This window comes from Astyanax mexicanus, chromosome 6 (assembly GCF_023375975.1).
Source record: "Astyanax mexicanus isolate ESR-SI-001 chromosome 6, AstMex3_surface, whole genome shotgun sequence".
Taxonomy (NCBI): domain Eukaryota; kingdom Metazoa; phylum Chordata; class Actinopteri; order Characiformes; family Acestrorhamphidae; genus Astyanax; species Astyanax mexicanus.
The window spans coordinates 23086432-23110807 of NC_064413.1; the positions used below are offsets into that span (position 1 = coordinate 23086432).

The 24376-nt window shown below is 37.0% G+C and overlaps 1 protein-coding gene across 18 annotated transcripts in view; it reads right to left on the bottom strand.

The window, feature by feature from the left end:
• Positions 1–2534: 2534 nt before the first annotated feature.
• The window catches only part of epb41l3a (erythrocyte membrane protein band 4.1-like 3a), a 146769-nt gene continuing 124927 nt past the window's right edge, over positions 2535–24376 (bottom strand). For 9 of the 18 annotated variants that reach the window (XM_049480022.1, XM_049480012.1, XM_049480019.1 and 6 more), the window contains 12 exons: positions 22858–22893; positions 22516–22581; positions 19713–19901; positions 18011–18109; positions 16874–17545; positions 14013–14141; positions 10732–10818; positions 7884–8012; positions 6315–6413; positions 5038–5118; positions 4600–4715; positions 2535–3683 (listed from right to left, as the gene is read on the bottom strand). In XM_049480022.1, coding sequence (XP_049335979.1) covers positions 4605–4715; positions 5038–5118; positions 6315–6413; positions 7884–8012; positions 10732–10818; positions 14013–14141; positions 16874–17545; positions 18011–18109; positions 19713–19901; positions 22516–22581; positions 22858–22893 — 1698 coding nt within the window. In that variant the 3' untranslated portion in view covers positions 2535–3683; positions 4600–4604. The remainder of the gene's footprint in view (positions 3684–4599; positions 4716–5037; positions 5119–6314; positions 6414–7883; positions 8013–10731; positions 10819–14012; positions 14142–16873; positions 17546–18010; positions 18110–19712; positions 19902–22515; positions 22582–22857; positions 22894–24376) is intronic. The other 9 variants (XM_049480021.1, XM_049480020.1, XM_049480018.1 and 6 more) reach the window with 6 other exon arrangements.

The following is a 24376-nucleotide window of genomic DNA, read 5'->3' on the forward strand; positions in this document are numbered from 1 at the left end:
ATATTAATTTCACTTAACAAGTATTATATTTTAGAAAATCCAAATGTATCTTTAAAAACAGAACAAGTTCACAAAGACCAATTCAGAAACTTTGCAACTATAGACTCTGTTGCTGCAGTTGGTCAGGTCTTGGTTCAGCTACAGTATGTGCTGAAAGAATGAGGTCAGCTGACAACCTGAATATATACCAGGTTATTCCATCAATGGATTTTTCCTCCCTGATGGCACGGGTATATTCCAAGATTACAATGCCAGGATTCATGGGGCTGGAATTGTGAAAGAGTGGTTCAGGGAGCATGAGATCATCATTTTCACACATGGATTGTTTACCACAGAGTCCAGAGCTTAACCTCACTGAGAATCTTTGAGATGTGCTGGAGAAGGCTTTGTGCAGTGGTCAGACTGTACTATCATCAATGCTAGATCTTGGTGAAAAATTAATGCAACACTGGATTGAAATAAACCTTGTGGCATTGCAAAAGCTTATTGAAACAATGCCACAGTGAATGCGTGCCACAATCAAAGCTAAAGGCGGCCTTATGTATGTGGCCTTTTTTTGGCCAGGCAGTGATCAATGAACATTATATCTAACAAATTTTCTTCTGTCATTTTACAACAACAGTTCTGTTTAACTAATATTGGTAGGTTCTAGTTTTTTTTTTAGTTCTATACGTTATTTTATACAAATATTTTGTATAAACTGTATTAGAATGGCAAAAGGTCATCTTGTCACATTGCAGGGAACTGGTTGTGAGTGTACACAGTCTTATGTGGACGGACACAATCACTAACTGCCATAATGTGGAAAAAGCCAGGTCACCTGAACAGAGCATGTCCCAACCCTTCTGTTTCTCTCTCTCTCTCATTGCCAGGGTATTCAGTTTAATTTAGCTAATTTTATTTACTAGATCTGATTCTAAATCTAAATTGCATTTTTTGATTCATTCAATCAAATTGTAATGCATTTTTTAAAATGTTGAGATTCCAGAGTTTCATGTGTGTTTTAAGCCTACCTGTAGGTAAATGTTGGATGCTTTATATTTATACAAAGTATAATATATTATTGCATGTAACACTATTTCTACATCGCACACAATGTATTTAGATTACAATATAAAAAAATGTACAGTGATATTTCTAACTTTTTTCTTTATAATATCCCAGCATTTATCTTTCATTATTTATTGTTTGCTTTTGTCCTTTATATGTGATATGTTTTATCCTTATCTTAGTGTTTCATATGAACAAAGCTTTGTTTTCATTTGATTTAATATTAATATCTCTAATAAGATTAATAGACTACGCAATCTTTCAGAATATTATGCCCGTTACAATAACAATGGAGAAATGCTATCTAGTGCAGTCTTTTTTACACACCTTTTCTTCTGTCTGTACTTTATTTATAGAACTGGACTGTGTGGGATAGATTTGAGTCAAAAATTACCTATTTGTAAATAGAGTATATAAAGTATATTAAATTAAACATATTAGTAAATATATTTTAGTTTTCCTAATAGGTATATGAACTTCAAAACTTTAAGGGCTGTAAAACAGCCTCCCACTGCTCTTCTCCAGTACCAATCAAGAGTAAGAGTAAGTTTAGTTTTACTCTTGAATTCTTACAGGAGCCTGCTGGCTGCCACATTGCATACTGGGAGTTGTAGTTTTAAGACGTAAAGCTTGGAGAGACCTTACTAAAGATAAATCAATCTTGCAGGATTTGTTTTTGGGTACCTTAAATATCTGAAATACCTAAGTCGAAACACAAAAACATCTCTTTAAAAACTAATTACACCTGTATTATGGTTGATGAGAAATAAAAGTTTAGATTTTTATGTGTTAATAAAAACAAGCAAAATGCACAGAAACTAGATTTTTAAAATGTCTTTCGTTTACCGTAATGCTCAATGGGTCTGAGCACACACAACACCTCCAGCAGGCCAGCAGGCTGATGTGGTTCTTTGTACAGCTGTAGATCCAGACTTTAAACATCTTTAAGTGGGAAAGAGGCAATTTTATGCCCCACCTCCGCAAATTGTTGGCTTGGATTATAGTATGGTTATCCCACTTAACAGGACTTGTGAAGTCATGTTAAAAAAACTAGGCCATCCCAAGAAATCTTTGTTTAAAAAACATATTTAAACATATGAACAATTTCATTGTTTTTACAAATCTAATGCAATTATATCACACCTGTCTACATATACAATTAGAAAAGATAAAATATTGGTATATCCATATTTCTCATTAAAAAACAAAATATTTAATGGGATGCCTTGTTTTCCACACCACAAACTGTGTGTATATGATGTATTAGAGCAACAAACTATTATCATTACCACATACCGCCAGTACATCACTGTAAGGTAGGGATGTGAAATGTACAATGCTCACAGATATATTCAGCAAGAACCATAAAGTATGCAGAGATTACATAACATTTTGCCTGAGGGAAAGCATGCCAGTCTGTCTTCCTCCAGGCTCAGATGTTCAGTCTGCAGAACAGATATTTAAAATCAGCCCCAAAAAATCTCTCAAATATATTTGCCATTTTATTTGAGCTCATGTGGGAAACACATTCAACATGGACTGCAGCGTACAACAGGATGGTGGTGTAAAAAACACACAGGCTAATGACAAACAATAATTAGAATAATAAAACAAGGGCACAACACATAACTGGAGATATTTTAGATTCTCTATCCAGTTTATACAATTTAAGGCTCAGGTATGCCACTCTAGGCATAGACAATTTGGGAAATGATTTCAAACTTAAAACGTGAGGCTGGGGCAGCAGTCACCTTGCAAAGACATCGCTTTGTTTAGCAAGGACTCTGAATCAGTGACAAATGAGGTCACAGTGCCAGTCTTCTTTTTTGGAAGGAAAAAAAAATCAGACAGTAAAATTGCCAACATCTGCTGTTCAGTCAGACAATTTGAGGGTAAAACATAAAAATGCACATTTAATTCAACTAAAAACAACAGAATACGTTTCTTCTACTATGCATGATCTACAAAGCAAATGAGTGAATCGTTCACATTCTCATTCAGATAAAGTACGTTCAACATGAGCACATCAGAGGCAGAGGGAGGGTTGACGAGATCAGGACGTGGAGACTGGCGGCATGAACGGCACACCTATTGCATGGTTAAATACTGTGTGCTCTTACAGATACAGTCTAGTATTATTATTATTACTGTTATTATTATTTTTATTACTCATACTGCGCTGGATTCTAATAAATTAAATGTGGGTATTTGTTTTTTGATTCAGTACTATTTCAGAACACTCATCCGATACATTCCTCCTCCCTTCAGGTGAAGAGCGCAGGGTAGACTGAAAAGTACACTGCTGTAATAGAGTTCTAAAAGCTATATATCTTTTTTTCTTCTCTTTACAAAAAAAATAATAAATAAGAAAAAGAAAAGCAGTTGTTCCCTTGTCATGCAATATCAGTGATCCAGTGCTGGACCAGGCTGCCCGGTAGTTCTGTAAGCGTGTGTTGGAGAGTGTGAGCATGTGTGAATGTTTCTGCGAGAGTTTGCTCCAGCGCTGCAAAACTGAAGTATTATCAACTGCTCCGCTTGTGGTGCTGTTTCCGTGGGAGACTTCTCCAAAGCGTCCTTCATACTGCGTGGTGTAAACGAGGTGTTTCGCCAGGGAGTGTGATGAGACATTATTCCTATAAGTATGTGAACACAAAAAAAAATTATATTAAAGCGGAATATTTCATAAAAGGGCCTTCACATTTTTTTATTTTGACAATCAACATGAAAAAGAGAATTATGGAGGTGAGTTATGGAAATGGCCACTGCACCATTTTTGCCACTTTCAAAAGCATCAAAGCTTGACACATGACAGCATGCGTCATGTGCCTTTGAGCTGAGTGTTTATGTGATCATACAGCAGAGGTTAACTGGTCACTATAAGGCCATATACACATACGAGTTATATAAAATCAGATGGTTTAAAAGGCATGCAGAAATATAGGGGTTACTGATTACCTGCAAAGCAGAGACACCCAAAAACATGCTTCCAAATGGGCCACAGAATTTTGACAATAAGAAATATAGCAAGCTGGTCCTATCAAGCTAGTTTTATTAACAATACACTTCTATTAATAAAGGCTGAGACATTTTTTCCCAAATAAACTAATTAAAACAACAAGCTACAGTGCTGCTTTTGACCAGCAGAGTGCGCTGTATGCTTTTTAACACTGATCCATATAAGGTAATGAATCTGAGAACAAGGGGTTATTTCAGTAACAAACTTAAAAGCACATAATCCACATAATCCCCAGTCATTGCTTATTGTCAAAGCAAACAAAGAAAATAAATAAATAAATAAATAAAACAAGAAAACTCAACAATTGGTTCACATTTAAGTTACAGCACGTCATTCATTCAGTGAAGTACAGACATCAGGCTATCTGATTGGCATGTACTTGCAAAAGACAGGATTTACACAGTCTGTGCAGCCCTGGGGTTAGAATGCCAGCCAGTAGCAGCTTCTGGAGCTTTGAACAGTTAGCAAAGCGGTGGATCAGTCAGTCGGCAGTTAGTCAAGTTGAGCAGAGCCATGGCTGGTTCTTCTCTTACCTTCTTCACTCCTCGCCCTCTTCTGGCGTGATTTCAGTCTCTTTGTGGACCACTACTTTGGTCACTGACATGTCGGGGTGTTGCTCTTTGGCTTCTTTAATGGCCTGAGCCAGGGCCTGGCCCCAGTGGCACCCCGAAATGGCAAAACAAAGAGGTGTGGGGATGGCAATGATAAGAATTACGCCTTTTCAAGTGGTTTATCAATATGCTTTGAATTATGTTGGACAGTGAACAGCTTTTTTTTTCCTGTTTCAGATCGAAAGAGCTGATGGTCACCAAACTAGTGGTTTACAAACAATACTGAGAAATGACAAAAGTGTATTCATAAGGTCAAGTAAGTAAACACAAGCCTTAGTTCTCTATGAAGTGTTAAATGTGCCATTATCCTGCCTAACAGCTACTGCAGTAATTGAACTAAATGGATTGTGTGATTCTCACCTCATCATGGTCGATGTCTGCATCCCCCGAGATGACAATTCTCTTCTCAATCCTCGTTTCCGAGATACCTCCCTTCACAGTCTGACAAGAAAGCAAACAACAGACTTAAACATTTTAGAATAAATATAAAGAAAAATGAGTTTATTTCCCAGCACACTTACTCCGAGTGAGGGCAGTTAGTTCTATATGCCATACTTGGATAATCTAAAAACCTTGCCTTCTCACACTTTTATTTATTAATTCAACTAAAGAAAGTAAGACCCCTGTTCTGTACTGGGGGGAGATTATAGGCAATATATTGTAGTTAGATTATAATTCAGAGATTAGGCTAAAAAGATTTTTAGATTTTTTTATGACTAGTTATAATTTATGTTTACACTGATAACAACAGAACACAATTATTAATGAACTATTATTATTACCTACCACTAAAAAAAAGAGAAAGCCATATGGTAAAATCTGCCACAAGATGGTGCCAAAAACAAGTTTTTATTAGCTATGGCAAAAGTGCTTTTTTCCCAAGCATGCCTTGTAATGATTGACTGAAATCTGAACAGTTTGTACAGCACAGTGTTTTACACTATACATTACACGAAGCAGAATCACTTATTTCCATGGGGAAATTCTGTCTGAGAGAGTCTATGTTCACTTATTATTATATAGCACTTATTATTGTTCATTTATATCAGAGTAACGATACAGTGCAACTGACATTTAAAGCATATAATCACTGTCTGAACAAATCCTTCTATCTCCATTTCTTGTTTTAACTGAAACACTGTTAAGAATGTCTATTTATTTTTCTGTAAAGTAAGCTTAATGGAGATGCATTTTTTTGCATGAGAGCAAAACTATAATACATACACATACATACTACCAAATGTATTGTATTTTCAACAGCAGAAGTCCAGAACATTAATTGTAAAAAAACGCAATAAGAATTATTAGAACAGCACCGAACAGCACTGTAAAATTTGGTTATTAAAGGGGAGGAAAAACAGCAAGTTTTTTTCCATTTGGCCCAAAATTGCTATAACTGTAAAATGCAGGCTTACTATTTAATAATCAATTTTCAAGTTAAAGTTCTAAAAAACTCCTTCTAACTACAATAAAGTAAATCCTTTTACTAAATTAACACTTTTACTATTAAATTATCATTGCATGCGTTACATGTGAGTGTGAAGAGAGGTCACCTAAACTTTTGGTTAATAAAAGGTTATAACATAATTTTGTTTTTAATAGCCCATAATACTTACGGTAAAAAAAGGACATTGTACCTTAGTGATATGTGTTGTTGTGGTTGTACTAGTGGTTTCAGATGTGATGGTCTGAGCGCTCATCAGAATCCCTGGCTCTGTGTCACCATCTGTTTCACCCTGTCACCAAGCAAATCACAGCAGTGTTACAGAGTTAAAGCCTGACTTATTTCTGATGCGTACCTGAAAGATAACTAGTCCCCACCCAGATCTCAGCCATTTGCATGAATTCAGCAGCTACACTCAAAGGAAGATTTCACACCTGAATGTCTGAACCAAAGTCCCAGCCAGGGTGATGAGTTTGTTACAATGAAACATTTGGTGAAGTTAGTTTTGGTTTCACATTGCAGTTTAGTGAGCACCTTCAAATCTTTATTGGCAAGTCAGTTCACTCAGGAGTCATCCTATGAAATACACTTGCATCATACAGCAGAATGAGTGTAACAGATTCACTTTAGACTCCTTTAATTCCTGTTTATAAATAAGGGATAATATGCAGCTAGTGTAAACTGCTGTGTGCACATTAAGGAAACGTTGGCTCTTTTTCTTAAGCCCTATACGAATGGGATTAGTTTCTCAGGGAGCCCTGGGGTATTTTTTCTTTTATGAGGGGTCTTCTGGGATTTTATTCTCATCCAGAACGACCATGTATGTGTTTTTCTCAGATTTCCTTACAGGCTGAATTATCTACTGTTTTTCGATGAAGTCTGTGGTCCTCCAGTATATTTTAGTCCCGTCCGGACGCACATCTCTGAGTTTCGCCTCCTCGTTTTTAATTAAATAGCAATTTGAGCACTGTTATGCACCATAATTACATTTCAGGGGCGCGGTTACACGGAGATCCACGTAAACACTACAGCAAGTGGACATAAACACGATGACGTGACCGAGAAAGCCAAAAAACTCACTGGTCCTCCTGTTTTAAATTGCTGTCTGGATGCAAGAGCTTTATCACTGAGTAGAATTGTGAAATATTTTTCATAGACGCCCCCCCTGAGAAACTAATCAGATATTCTGTTATTGAATTGGTTGCGATAGCCTGCCTCAATTTCCTGCAATTGCTCCAAAAGCACAAACCAACCAAAAAGGTTTCAGATGAGCTAAACCATGGATCAGGTTATCCGGGCGAGACCACCTTTTTTGGTTAAACCAAATTTTGTGTCTCTCACACCTGCTATTTTGGTTCAGACCAAACTGAAATCTTTGAAGAGCCAAACCACCCAAAGTTGATCTGACTTAACTAAAAACAAAAAAACGGTTCTGTAAAGAAACACACTGAAAGCTGGTCTATACAAATCCACACACACAATCCAATTAAATTAAATCTAATGAAAACAACATTACAGCATAAGAACCGTTTTACACACAGAGCTGGATGTCAAGGCCAAGAAATAAAAGACATAAAAAACACAAAAGAACTCATTCAGCACTAATTCAGCATGCTGATCCATTTTACTGCGCTGACGTTACTCTGGCAGCAGCATATTTAACGGAGACATCAGTGAAACACATGAAAAAAATCCACAAATTCACAAATAAAACCAAACAGAACGTATAAATGGACCAAATACAAGCTTCAGTGGTTTGTACCTGCAGGGCCTCGTATGTTATAGTCTTCATTTCTGTGTGGATCACTGGCATTTCCCGCGCCAGCCTCTCTGCTTCGTCAGACAATGCTCCACCAAAGGTTACAACCTCTGTCTGTAGCAGTGAAGACAGCTGGAGAGCAGCAAAGAACAGAAAATTAAATTTCTGAAGGTTCTTATCTCGTTCTCTCTCAAGCACGCACGCACGCGCGCGCGCACGCACACACACACACACACACACACACACACACACACACACACACACACACACCAAGCCCTCCAATATATTACATGTAAATTCCACTTGTTGCAGGCACAGAATAATAATGCAGCCTTGTCAATGGCGTCTTTCTCTACATCTAGATTGCCCACATTCAAACATTTATACAAAACACACATTTACACACAAAGCTGGCTTGTTTACAAGACATGATGGAAAAACATGGCTATTGTACAGGGAAAGGAAGCACAGACACACATATTAAACACAAAAATACTGCTTATAACAGCCACTTAGCCCTCACAGTAAGGTTACAACAAAATAAGGAACAGTTTTACAGGGAATAAGCCAGCATTTCTAACAGAGATTTATATTATATATATATATAGAATATATATTATATTCTATGTAGGGGTGTACTTTTTACGAACCGTTCACGCAAATACTCGCAGAATACATAGTGCACTCGCTACTTTTAGCCTGCCCTGAGAAGTTTAGCTCTGAGCACACAGGCTGAGTATGGTGACTAGAAAGTGAAAAAACCACACAGGAGCTGAACACGCAGAAATTTAAACACGCTCCACTGCGTAGCGCACTCTCCCTGGATATGAATAGACTACGGCATAAGTTCAACAAAGAAGTATAAATTGGCCTTTATGCTACTGCATATTTGGCAGCATCATCCAGACCTACCAATAACCAGAACTAATAAAAAAGTAACTTTAACCCAACTACTTATCCCTAGTGCTTTTATATATAACTTATATAGCCATAACTGATTTTTTTCACAACACATACAAACATACAGAGGAATTTAAAAAGAAAACATGGTTATAATGAATTTCCATTGTTATTATGAAGGTAATAAAGGTGAGAATATGCCCAGCCTTTTTATTTTTTCCACCAACTGTAGCGAAAACATACCAAATCGTGGGGTTTATACAGCGGTGTGAACCGAACCGTGAATTTTCTATACTGTTACACCCCTAATTCTATAACTAGGCTTTATCCCTCTTCGGGTAATTGACTCCATTTGTCCAAATGTTTGTGGACACGCCTTCTAATGAATGCACTCAGCTCCTTTACATTGCACTCATTCAATGGTGTCAAGTAACAAAGTGAGAAAATGCCTCAACTGAAGTTCTCAATACATTTATAGATTTACATTGTACTAAAATGCATTCATTTTTAGTGTGCATATATGCAGCTAAAACAGGCTTCACAGTGAGCTGTTAACAGCTCACTTAGAGAACACTAAATTAGGGCCCATATGATTCAAATAATAAATAAAGTTTTAATAGGAGAATGAATATGTCTGGAATTGGTGACTGCACTTGGTTTCTGTATGAATTTGTGAACTCTGCCCTGCTGTGCATTCACAAACAGGAATGGGGATGTATTCACAGGAGCTCAGGGAGGGAGGCCGTGAACAACAACTAGATTGTGGGACCTTTGATGGTGTGTACCTCAATGTGCACACTTCAATCTCAGAAGCTTAAAACCCTGAATTCAATGTTAAAATATATATTTTTGTTTTGTTATTAGTACCACTAAATAGGCCAATCAAAATAATTACATAATTGACTTATTGTACAATATATGGACTCTACTTTAATAATAATTAATGCTGAGCTTGATATCATCCGTTGTATTTTTTCCTACATTATAGCCAGTTGTACAATATCAGATGAATTAATAACGGCGACTTAATACAAAGAGTGAACTGTGATAAGTAAAGATGTGTTTCTCCAAGCTTCTGCACTGTTGTTCTATGTTCTGTAAATGTAAAAGCATTTTTATGCTATAATACTATCAATATAACAGTAGCATAAGATGACAATAATATCGTTAATCACAATTAAATGTTGTCCGTATTTTATAGAATAAAACAACAATGTTCATTTTACTCAAACATATACAGTACCTATTAATAACACAATCAGAGAAACTGATAAAAAAAAACTTATTTTTTCCAGAGCTGTATCATTCACAAAAAAGTTATTGAGTTACTGAGTTATTAAATCTAAACTTAGAATAAGAATGAAACACTTCTCTCTGTCTGCTCACTGACGCACACACCATCACAGCTCCACAGTGGGACCACCACAGCAAGACAATGCTACCGGATCAAAGTACAGCTAAAGGGACGTGTCAGAGGGGTTAAAGTCTGGTTTTGAGGACTGGAGTAAAAGTTTGGGATCTGCAGGTCTGGAACTGAACTGTGGGGCTACAAGGAGGGGGTCACCTCTAGGCCTGGTGTATGGAGTTCTATCTCCTCGCTGTGGCCCTCAGCAACCCCCCTCTGCTCTGTGAGCCTGACGGGGGAACAGGGTGACATATTGGGCGACTGGTCTCCTGATCCCGCCTCATCGTCGGTGGACAGAGAGAAGCTCTCACCCCCAGACTCGCTGTCGCTGGGAGAGAGGGGTCGGCCAGCATCCGTGGGGCTGCAAGGCCCGTCGAATTTAGCAGAGGCCACACTGGCCGAGTCGCTGGTGGCCTCATCCGAGTCCGTGTCTGATTCGGACTGGTCTGAGACATGTGCAGAGCCACCGGGCTCATCGCAAACCTCCACTGCACTTTCTGAGACATCAGGCTCCAAGCTCTCAGCTGGAGAAATAGGTGTCTGTACCTGCTGTTTACTGGCCACCTGCTCCTCATCCTTTGACTTGGCCGTATCTGCAGTCTCGAGAATACTCCTGCCTGGACCTTTAGATGTCTGAAATGCAACACAAAGCATCCAATATTAGTGACTACATTTAAAAAAGCAGCTGACACACACACAAAATACACATTGTCCCATACATTGTCTCAAAATTGCAATTTCACAGTTAAAGGACAACTAAATTAAATTAAAAGAAGAACTCCGATGTAAAATTGAATTTTGGCGTAGTAAAATATGATAAAGAGTGCTAACCTTAGTTAAATAGCCCACCTCCATTCTCCCACAGCTTTCCAAGATCCAGTCATTTTTTACAGTTTCTGTCAACATGCTGTAAAATGGATGATATGGGGCATATTTTGTCCCTGCAGATAAATCACTTTTACACCGTCATTTAGGCTCAAAGTAGCTCCACACCTTATTGGCAGAATCCGAAGAGCCCTGACTTTACCTTTACTTTAAGATGCAGCACCTGGAGATGAGCTTACGCTACTGGTTGTAAACAGTGGTTTTTAATTAACTTCTTATGCGCTTTTAAAGTTCTTAATGCCTTGTTTTAAATGTCTGGGTTCTTCAGATACTACCAATGAGGTGTGGAGCTACTCTGAGCCTGGATAACTGTGTAAAAAGCGATTTATCTGCAGGTGCAAAATATGCCCCATATCATCCATTTTAAAGCATGTTTGGAGAAACTGCAACTGGATCTCAGAAAGCTGCGGGAGAATAGAGATGAGCTATTTTACAAAGGTTAGTACTCTTTATCCTGTTGTACTACACCAAACGTGAATTTTAGTAGAACTTCCAAACAAAGGTAATGTAAAAATAAGCATATATTCAAATGAAAGCCACGTTGATGTCTCTGTTAGCATCAGCCCAGAAGGCTGGCTGCTGTGTCTTCATTTTTTGTTTACATGTAAAAGCACTCTGCGATTTCACAGTATTTCATACAAATCTACAAAAAATGTATAATAATGTATACACATAAACATTGTATTGTGCATTGCTGGTATGTCTGCTAAGATATTAAAAATGTTCCATGTTCAAAAAATAATTATAAATCGTAATTGGCATTCGATGTTCCAATTGTTTTATTTTGTTTGGTTGTGGCTTTACATTTTCTTTTTCCCCAACAAAGAACAAGGTTTTTCAGTGACAGCAAGGATATACATTGCTTGCCAGAATAACTGTTTATTGCATCTGTTTTGTTTAATAACTGTAATGATGTCAGTGTTTAATTATATTATGTTTTGTATTTTCTTTATTACAGCTTTTCAATTCAGACATTAACACATTTTTGAATGTGCACTACTGACAGTCTTGCAAACCAATTGTTATTTGGACAGCCAAAAAGCAACAATCTTGTATTTATCCTCTGCATTCACAGGTGACCTGAATTCTTTGCAACAATCACAGTTTTCAGTCTCAGTGTTGGCATGGTGATAGCCAAGGTCCCATCAACTGCAATTTTAACCAAACTTCAAAAGGAGATTTTTTTTTTCTTCAAAGGAAGCTCAAACTGAGTTGACAGATGTGTGAAAATCAGCATGTGAAAGCTTTCCTGTAGCTTGTGGCCTCACAAAACAGCATGTGAATCAATGTGGCTACCAGATCAGACAAGATTAAGGCAAGCAAACAAGGTGGCATGTGGGTCTTAAGTTAAAAAAAAGAAAAACACAGTGTATGAAAATACTTTGCATTTGATCTGGTGTGAAATGACTGTCATCATTGATAGTGGATTTTCCACACATATTTCAGTGATATATAATGATTAATTAAGACTTTATAAGAGTCATTTTTACAAATGATCATATTACATTTTGGTCTTTGTATTTCCACTCATCCACCCCAAAAATCTGGTACAATGCAAATTTATTTTAACATTATGATGTTCTTACCATTAAGAGAGAGAAAAGGAAGCAAGAATTATAAACAGCGAGCGCTTTGACTTTCAATACACAAGAAGCCCTTGCCCACACTCCTAACAATTTGTCCTTATAAATCTGTCGTGAGATAATGGCCAGTGGAACAATAAAAGATGGCTTAGAAGATGACCAACAGAGACAAAATACAACAAGGACATGAGGACACACAAACCAATAAGATCAGACAGTATGTTTTGCTGCCACATATAAAAAAATGGCATTCTGAATAATATCTGTACATAAAACAGCATTAGCATTAACAAAGTGCATACTCCCACAGCAGTGCTGCTTTATCCTTCAGAGGAATGTGAAATACACATTTGCTGGGAATGCTTCTAGAGATATGCCATAAAGTGTAATATCTGATAATACTGTTATATCTGTTTTAAATATATAAATCCATCTTGTGATTAGATATACATATAATATGTAATTTGATTTTTTGATTTTGATGTATTTTGAGTAAATTAAAAAGCAGTCTATTCTGTGTTTGTTTTGCTATTTGCTATAAAGCTTCATAGATATTTGTGTATAACTGTCTATGTTTGCAGTATGCACTTTAGTACAATGATAGATTTTCGTTACAATATTTTTTATGCTGCATTACAGGGGTGCACAATGTGGGCCTAAAATGAATATCGCAATATATAAAATATTTTAGGGTATTTTTGCAATAATTATATTTTTGGCAATATGACTAAACACAAAAAAATAGTTTATTAATTTTAAAAATATAAAGTAAAACAACAAAATATATGTTGCATTTTTTTTAAGTTACTGTTTTGTAAACAACAGTAACTTAGCAAGACTCTGATTTTGTGTAAAACAATAGTAAATGTGACAAAACACAATTTAGGATGAAAATAATGTTATATAACAAAAAGTGTATGCATATAAACAGCAAAACAAATATACAAAAATATCCTTAATGCTGAACATTAAACAGTAAAATAAATATAGTGCAGATTGGTTTTACGACAAAATACTGCTATTATCACAATGTGGGTTTTGCCACATTGGAAAGAATATCATTATTATTGCATAAATACCCTGAAATATTGTAATATTACTTTAGTGCCATATCGGCCACCCCAGTCTCTTTCCTCTTTCAGGGCAACTCTATTTGCCCTGCCCTACACATTGTAGTGGTTCCTTTGCTTTAACGCATTACTGCATCTCTGAAAGAACTTATTAATGGTTGAGTCCGTTGTGTAAAAAGTAGGGAATCACTAAAATGTGCAGGGCAGGGTGCCTCAAAGACTAGTGTAAGGAAATACTGCCTTAATCTATAAAAACACATATCCGAATGTTCTCTCTGGTGTAGTCCACCTTAATGACGGCTGGATTATGAGCAGAGGTTGGAGATGATGGTCCCCAGCTGCGCGTGCTGATCTGGTCACGAGCAGACTGCAGTAAAGCAGTGAGCTCTGGAGACATCTCATCGAATGTGGGCTTAGGCTGAGCATATACCCACACAAACACACACACAAAGAGGAGCATAGAAACACAGACACACACACACACAGAGATGAAGGGTTAAAACAAACACAGATTAGACAAACACAGTTAGATGACATCAATTTGTCCTGACAGAGGAAAACTTTTGAAAGAAAGAAAGACTGTATATATGTATAAGCAAAGCCTTCTGAGACTCCAAAGCATAATTATTTGGGATTATTCATAAGAGAGGCAAAGAGCAGCTGGCAATAATATTATTTTGCCCTGCCATGTGTCATAATTGATCTGAATAGAAAGTTAGTATGCAGCATGCAAAATATACAGTGGCATGCAAATATTTGAGCATCCCAGATCAACATTTCTGTTACTGTAATTAGTAAAGTGAGTAGATGATTGGAGGACTGAGTTAGGGGTTAAAACATTATCTTTAACATTTAAGCAAGATTAGTGTATTAGTAGTTTTACATTTTACTCCTTAAACCCTGTCCCAACAATTAGAAGCTCTGGGTTTCTTTAAGCAGCTGATCAGCAGGCAAATCAGAAAAAAAAAACCCTCTTTATAAAGAATTACAAATGGAGTGGTAATGCTCTATTCTACATCCTAATTTGTATATATATATACGTATATACATATATGTATATACGTATATATATATATACATACAAATTAGGATGTAGATATATACATATATATATATATATATATATATATATATATATATATATATATATATATATATATATATATTATTATTATTATTTTTTTTTTTAACAAGCTGAATGCATTAGGGAAACAAGTTCGGTGGACAGTGAGTAAATGTATGAAATGTATGTTTTGAGGGTGCAGATATTAGTGAAGAAAGCACTTCTATAACTGTTAAGCACAGGAGTGGGTCTATTTAATTACTGTAAATAAGTCAAAAAGCAAATATGACACCATCTATATATTAACAGAAATTTCTGCAGAAGAATAAAGAAACACATCGCAAAATATTTTTTTCCATCACTGAAATTCTGTGAACAGACTTCAAGAAAACAAAGGATTCTTCATCTGTTAATTGTCTATAAACAAAGATTTTAAAAACACTCATTTTCTTAATCTCTCACTCCATACTGACCATGCACCCTGGCTATTTTTTTGCCCTTTGCGTGTTTAATTATTTTAAAATTATTATGGACAGAAAAAATAAAACTAATGTTGTTTGAAATATTAAAGACATTTTTCATTTTTAACGTACTGTATATTTTGCACTATAATGCGCATTTAAAATTCTTTAATTTTCCCAAAAATATTCAGTGTGCCTTTTAATCCAGTGCATCTTATGTATGAATTTTACCAGTCAGGTTGTAAGAAACAGTAAAGCCACTCCGCCAAATTTATTTAGGAGGTTTCAGTTTAGTTCTCCAGCACCGGTGCTAGCGTAGCATTAGCCGCTTACCGCTATTTCCTTGTTCTGAGGTGAGTATTATTGGCCTGTAGCCTGCACCTAACCATGTCTAGCACTGCTGGAGCAACATTTTACTCACCTAAATAAACAGGAGATTTTCAGGAGATAAATCTGTGTATATAAATTTCCAGCACTTGTTTGACTTAAAAACATTTTTTTTTTAAGTAAACAGTTTTGTTTACTTAGCTTAGCTTTCCTTAACTTAGTTAGCAACCAACCCTTCCCCACCAAAACCACGAGGCGAGACCTGCTAAGTTAGAAGTTATTTATAGTGTCTCTTAAAATGCGCCTTATAATACGGTGCACCTTATAGTGCAAAAAATACGGTACATGCCTTTTGGAAATCAGGCCACTTAGCATTTGGCAGTAACAGAAATGGTGAACAAATTTTGTTTGCCACTGTAAAATTGGTAGTAGACTTGACAATTTTGATACTCTTAGTTTAACTAGCTTATTTGTATATATATATTTTCTATGATTTTAAGCAATATGGCTTGTCTGCACACTTCTACACAGATCATTTAATGCTATTAAAAACACTGTGAAACTTTTTTTTTAATGTGAGGAGTATAGCAAGAGCCAGTTTCAGAAATGAGAACCAACACCCTTCAGTTCCACAGGGACACACTCTAATTGAGATACTGCAGCTCTTCCTTTCATGACCTATGAATTCCAGATCACAAAAGCCACGAAAAAAGTGGAGTTGCATCAGTATGCGGAGTTCAGTGTACCCTCTTATGAATAGAACCCTCATCATTCCACATCAAGCAGCATAAACTTCAGAGAAAGCTCAAACGGAAAAGAACTCTGCCATCTTTTCAAACTGTGACTGACGCCAAAGGCATTCCACTGGCATTCCACTTGTGTGACTGGCAGCAGGAGGCCTTGTTAAAAAAAAAAAGTAGGGGTGAAACAAAAACAAAAACAAAGCCGCTCATTTGTGTGCCCAAATGAAGTGGGGGTCGAAGCGGGTCAAAGCTGATTTCACAAAGAAGCAGGCTGAGTATTAAAAGCAGGAGTGACATCAAATTCCATGGTGAGGGATTTGTGTCTAAAATTGAAAAAATAAGAAGAAGAAAAAAAAAAAACCCTAGCAAACCGATAGAACAAAGGACACATCCAGAGCATTCATAACCATCTAGTGAGGCAGCAAAGCACTGGCTTTTTTGTGGAGTAATTCATTCCTTTTGTCTATTTTTGAAAGCCAGGCAGAGGAGCTGGAAAGCACAAGGGAATGGGGCACTGCATTGTGGGAAAGGTGCTGTAATTTTCAGGGCGTCATACTACCACTCTGGCTGTTGGTGGAGTTTTTGTCAGATAGGAGCTCGGGCCGGGGCTGAGATCCCCCGGCGTCTTCGCTGGAGATTTGAGAGGAGATCTTAGTGGGGACCTGAGGGGAGATCTTGGCGTTGGTGGGGCACCACCCCTCAGCGAAGGGTCAGTTAGCAGCCTCAACTCTTTCCTCTGCTCCTCCCCAATTTCCTCACTGGAGCGGATGGCCACCACTGTCCTCACAACGTCTCCTGTAGGTTCGGTGGGAGACGGGGTCCTGGCTTCTTTTATGGTGATCACTGGTGTTGTAATGGTTTCTGTAGCTATGATGGCTGCAGCCTCATACCCTTCCGAAACTGCAGTGCTGCTCTGGTCTAACAGCTTTTTCTTCTCTGCAGGAAGCGACGGGGACGGGAGGTCACCATCTGAAGCGGTCACGATAACTATCTTCCCCGAGGTGGTGTCGTACGACTTGCCAATCTCTTCTTCCTTGGCTGATGCCTTCTCCACATCTTCCTCTGGAGGTTTGAGAGCTATATCCCCCAGAACCTCATCTGCAGTTACAGTGCTAGTAACGCTCACTAGTTTGTAGCTGGCTATGTTTTTCTTTTCTGGTACCTTAGGAGGAACTTTAGGAGGAACCTTAGGAGGAACCTTGTTTATAATTACCCAACCATCAGACTCCTACATACAAGATACAAAGAGGCATGTTAGGCAGCTCTGGATAAGATGAACGTTACTCACACTTACAATCAACAAAAGGCAGTTGTTCATTTCTTACAACTCAATAATGATAGCTGAGGACCTCTGCATCATTGGGTACAATAGTTTGATATTTATTATAGTGTAATTATTGTGACAGGCCTAGGAATAATTATTTGGTAAGACTTGTACTTGTACTTTACAACACAAATTATGTCAATAAATATTTTAACATAATTTCCACACATTCCTTTTTAGAATTACATCACTCCAGGTGATAAATCATTCTAAACAGTAACTGCATAGTAAATGCAACATTACAACATTAAAAAATGTATATGTAGTATAAAATATTTTTATATATTGATATTGAAATAATGAAATACTGCCCACTCCTATTCCACACTTACTCATAGCTGGACACAAGGTCAATGGCTGTTTACGTACCACATCTACTTTCCTGTCCTCAAGGCTGTCCTGTACTTCTGTTCCTCCAGCAGCCTCCTCCTCCTCCTTCTCACCTACTGCTTTTGAGTCCTCTTTGGTCTGCAGGAGTGACATAAATAGCTGTTCACAACATTTAGGAGTGCTAAACTAGACAGCATGAACATGCCTGATATTAATTATCCCCCATTATTTTAAAGTGGTGTCTGTCTTTACCAATCTGTTTAGGCAGTTAGCAATAACCTCCTACAAGATTGTACTGTTTACTGTAAATTACACCTGTACATTCAAAATGACTGCCTATGCTTGCTTTTTAATAATCAATCTAATCTTAGAAATCATCCTGAACCTTTTTTGGACATGACTCAGGGTAGCTGTATGTGTATTTGTACCAGACATAACACTTGCTTAACCTGCCAGCCCCCTATTACAAAGTATAGGTAATGTATGTGTGAACCCATTTGTGAACAGGGTAGGTAATTTTATAAAGAATTCACAGTGGGTTGTGTGTCATGATTCCTGCACAGACTACATATTAGGGCAGCACAATATTAGAAAAAAAGGACATTGGCAACAACATTTTGTTGTTCTGCAATATTTATTTAGATATTAAAAAGAATTTGTACCAGATTTCTTCAGACGTCAATGCAAAGATTGGCGTAATCAACATAAATATAACCTGTCTGGTAGATATGTCATGAAAAATTAAATTGGTACAAATTTCCTTATATATTTTTTATATTTTGTCCACAATACATCTTTGAATACTTTATTCACATGAAGATTGTGTGTTTTTTGCTGGATTTTTGTCTTTATATCTGAAATTCCATTTTAGGGTGAATTTTGTAATTCTGTCCATTTTCTCCACATTGCAAAAATTATTTTTCATAGAGTATGTATATCAAAAACTCTGTCTTTTAGAAAAAAATATTTGCTTACTCCTGATCAGACAGAGAAAGTGATTTTTTTTATCTGTTTTTTTTCACTTAACTTAAAATCAGTGATTACTGAAGTGTAATGATCTTTATCTTCAAATTGTTTATTATGCTCTATTTATTTCATCTGACACTGCCTAAAAAAACAGTACCAAGAACACAAAATAGAGAATACAATCATAGGAAATCAATGGAACATTTGATAAAAGGGTCTAATTCATGTAGGGGAGTAAAGACATCTCTCTCTCTCTCTCCATGGAACTGAGGACATCTATAGAACAAGATAAGAATAATTTCTCCCCTCTAGAAATAAGTGCTGCGGCAGTAAGCAAGGCTGCTGGAGGCTCTAGCTGCACCTGATCTTTCTGTCTTTTATGGGAATCATTTTGCTGCCACCTCATTTACAGCCATGCAGCAAAAATCAATTCGGCTCCGTCTTCTCGGCAAATCGCTCTCTGCACTCCTCTGAGGCTACGCCCCCCTCCATTCACTTCCATTTGGAGGAGCCTATTTTTTAAAAACAAGTGGCCATCATTTTCCCAGCATCTGTCAGCTGCTGCTGTCACAGCACTAATGTCTCAAGGTTAAGAGCGCAGGGTGTAATTCAGCTCATATAAGACGAGCTCAACACATCATCCTGTTCCAAAAAGAATTCATTTGTCTGTGTACCGCAGCTGTAAAGTGGCCAATCAGGAGAGAATACTAAATCTTTGGTCTGAATAGTAAGTGTGCGATGCTAGCTGAGTGCTTAGATCAGTGGACATGCTTACATCCTCAGGCACTAGGGGTTCAATCATAGGGGCCTCGTCCAACCGGGGGGATCGCAGGGGGGATGAAGAAAGACGTTTCTCCCACTCCGTCAGGCCTGACTTATCAGCACCTCCCTCCAGGAAAGATCTCTTCAGCTCACTAATGTTGGTCTGGTGTTTGAGAAGCTCTTCAGGTGTTTTTTCCACCTCCTGTGGAAGCGTAAGAGCAATTCTAATGAATCTTCAATAATGAAGCATTATTTTCATCACAAGTGTTATTGTGAACAAGGACACAGAGGAGAAGGAGTCGAAAAAGTAGAAAAAGAGAAAGATAAAGAAACTTGCTTTATAGAAGAAATACACAGCATATTAGAGAACATCAGTTGCATAATTATCAGGGGTGTAAAGACACATGTATTTGTACTGTCAAACTGCCACAGTGCAGCAATCACGGTTCAGTTTCCCTATTAGCATCATAATTTTGTCAAACCCTCCACACCTCGTGGTGTGACTAGTTAATTATAAATCTGTAAACAGATATCACGCTGAGCATAACAAGAAATCCCATGCATCCTTTAACCAGCAATCAATCTCTACACTTATAATATCTCTGGCTTGAGACACTGGATTTGCTGTAGTAGACTGAGAACTGTAGTGTTGTAAGAATATTGCTATTGTAACTGTAGTCTTGTTTGTCCCCCCCTGTGTCTTCTCGTCATTCTCTTTCCTTTGCCTCTCTTTTTCTCACTGCTATGTGTAGAGAGAGTGACATACACTATGGTTTTACACTTCACTCTACTCCGTTTGTTTATTACTGTTTTTTTTAGGAATGTAAGAAAATTTCAATATCATATTGAGTCCTATCATAATCTTTTGTTTTGAAATACTGTGTTGATTTTCAAAACAATGTATTGAGTTTTAATGATTAGTTTACGTGTAAATGTTGATCACAGTTCACTTACATATTAGTCTCTTATTCACCCTGTTCTTATTGCACAACATTTGATTGAACAGTTGCAATATATTGCCTTGTTCACAGTATCACAATGTATCCCAATACACTGAATCGTAACCCCTGTGTTGTGATGCGTATCGTATCGCCACGTTTTTATGCCAATACATAGCCATAGATGTACTGCACTTAAACTGAACCATATCGATAGTGGTGATTAAACAAAACATTACGAAACACAAGTCAGCGTCTTTTTAACGGGGCAACTAAAGAAAAATAAAATGAAACTCAAGGAATACAAATAAAAAATAAGGGTTTTATACGGTTTAGACAACTAAAAGAACCATTTAGATGTTTACATTTGAATTATTCTGTATATGGTTCCTTAAAAAATGTTTGTACATACATTGTTTTACTATTGTTATGGTGCTTTCAGATGATATGGGGCATAACTGCAGATGACACTGTTTTCCTATATAGATGCCGACGTGGCCACTGGGCTCAAAATTCAATCAAACTGAACGAGATGCAGCCAAAAAGACAGATGGTGGTGTATGATGTGGTAGAAGCTTTTGTTTCTTGTCCACATAACCAGCTTATGTTTGTATTAAAACTGAGATACATGTTTTGCCAAACTGCATGTTAGTATTCAATGAACCTGAATGTTGCTACAGGAATCATATATTATATATATTTTCTGGGAATTACCAATGATAGGAGGAGTGAACATGAACAGGGACTGAGTATTTGATCTTCAAAATAAATTCGAGGAAAAAAAGGGCTATTAATAGAACCAAATATGGTTATTCTATCGCAGTGCTCAAATGTACCTTCCTTATTTTACTTTTAGGAGTATATAACAATTTCAATAATTATGTTGTTTCTTTGAAAACTACAGAAATCTAAACAGAAATAGTTCAGAGTAGGGCGATACAGAATGTGGTGGCTGTTCTTAGATGTTCAGAAAGAGGAGAGGAAGCTCCCCCACAGAACCACAACACATAATTACACACAAGTTAATTATATTAGTTACAGTGGTAGAGTCATAAATAGAGATAATCAAAATCACCTCCACACTAGTTAAACAGTAGTTGTTAGTAGCTGAAGCCACTCAGGGAAATTAGGAGTTAGAAGAGCAATCATTTAGTGAACACTAGGGGTGGGCGATATGGCCCTGAAATAATATCACAATAATCGATAATGATATTTTGGTGACATGACAAAACAGATTTTTTTTTTTTTTACATTTCAACCATATACTACTGCAACTAAATAAATATTAAAGTTTTATCTAGTGCAAATATAACAGAAATCTAAAAAATCTATCAGTATTTGTATTCAATTTGTAAGATGCGTGGACACTGTAAACACACACCACATTTTTGTAATCTCCTTTCTTCTTGGATGGACTTTTCCAATAAAAGGAAAATTACACAAACATTTGCCTAACTTGCAAAGATCCTGATTTTGTATATAATCCTAATAGAGTAACCAAAATTATATAAAAATATACAACAACAGAAATCTATCACGCAACTAAAGTGCAGCATATGCAATGCATGCATATAAAATGCATCCAAACAATTAAGTAAATATATTACATCAAAACGAATGCTTTTAAGAAAATATCACTGTAATACGATATGAAGTTTTTAATTATTTTTACTTGATATTATTGGGTACAATATGATATGGAACACCCCTAGTGAACACACGGACAGTGAAAGCTTTAACGAATAAAAAGTTCTGATCTGACTATGTTTACAGAGTTCTCTAGCAGAGAAGAAAACACACAGCACACGCTGCCAACGCACAGCACACGCCTCTGGATTTTCAGAGTTTTGCTTTAAGCCAAATCTCCATGCCACCAACCTCCAGCATCAGCTTGCTATGTCTGATAAACACATTTTCTCCTTTTATTCGCCTTACAAAACTGGGCTGGGGAGAAAGAAACAGCCATTTATTCTCTGAGTGAGCTTCCTGCAATCATAAATGATGAGCTTAGTGGGGCTGCTGCAGTTGTACACACTGATAACGGTGCTCCTAAAGATGGAGCATTTGAATATCCCATCACAACAAGTTCCAGAATACATCTCCACCAACCACAGGCAGATATTCAAACAAAGAAATGCTCTGAAGACAAAGCTGTATTTTAGACTCGGTTGGAAACAGTGTAATAAAAACGTAAAGCAGGCAGAAAACACTCTCTCTCACCTGTGTCTTCATTTCAGACTCATCATCCTGGTCTGACTGTAGATACAAAAAGCGACAGTGTTATATCAGTAAAAACAATACAAAATCATATACACTGACATGCCAAAAGTCATGGCATAGCAGTATTTTACTTGATCATGAAGTGTTGCCTCAGGGGACAGCTTGGGAATGATTTCATCTGTATAAGCTGTGAGGTGTTATCTTGTGAGTGAGGTTAAATGCTGGCCAGCATGTTCATGGCAAGGTAATGTGAAAGCTGGATGACTGGCTGTTTCAATGATCCAGAATGCCAGGATTAAAGTTAAATAAATGATACTGAACAGATACAATATGTGGTTAGTAGATATATAATGGGAAATGAGAACAGTGTGAATTTTTATATTGCTGAAAACAACAGCAAAAAGTAGTACCCTGATGTGATAATTAGGGGTGGGTGACATGGCACGATATTTCAGGATATAATATCGTTCACGATATTCAAAAATGCTGGCGATATTATCACATAGAATTTGATATGACACACCCCTACTTAATGGAACACAATACTATACTAACAAGTAATGTTAACAATATAAGATAAGTTGCAAGATGATCTCTGTATGACAGATGGTAATGACTATATAATAAAACAAAATTATGATTTTCATTTTTACTACCATTTGTTTTATTACCATTAGGTTTCCTGCTGTAGACCTATCTAGAATCCGAGGGTCATTATGTTTAAATAATACATAATACAAATACAGGACCACACAGCTGCTAAACCAAAGAGCCAACTGCAATGAGTGTAAATTGATGTAGCATTAAGCTGGGTTGTAAAAGTGCTATTGTGTGATTGTCGCAGTGAGTTTCTGACGAGGCTTTAGAAGCACTGGCGCTTTCATGTTTGAAGAACCCGTAGTGAAAGCCAGCCAGACAATCATACTCAACACACAGCAGGGGGGCCTCTCACTGCAAACAGCCAGATTTAGATGAACCATTTGGATCTTTTTTCCTAAATAAACTCGTGGGTTGACTTGTGGGTAGCTGGCACAGATTCTATCTTTTACTGTTCATTCTGGGAGACAGCCAAGAAAAGCTTAAACAGTATAATCTGGAGACAGACAAGTAATCTAGACAGAAAGACAGAGGGGGCCAGACAGAGTCACGGCACGCAGCAAGAGGTTGGGGGAGAAAAAAACTTTTGTTCTTGTTCTAACCAATGCATTCTCTCTTTGTTTAAACATGATGCAGTACATGTTCTTAGGGTAAGGGTAATGAAATACAGTGGCTAAAAGGCAAACACTAACAGGTGACTGTGTTTAAATACAGATTCGTATTTTTGTATCTGTGCCTCTGTACATCACTAATATGGATTTGAAATAAAGCAATCAAGATGTAGTTTATGTGTAGACCTTTAACTTTCATTTATTGTGGTGACTTTATGGTTAGCATGTTCACCTCTTGGGTGGAGTTTTCTGCTTCTTCATGGAGATCAGATTAACTGGCTACGCTTAATTGCCTTGGTGTGTTTGTGTGT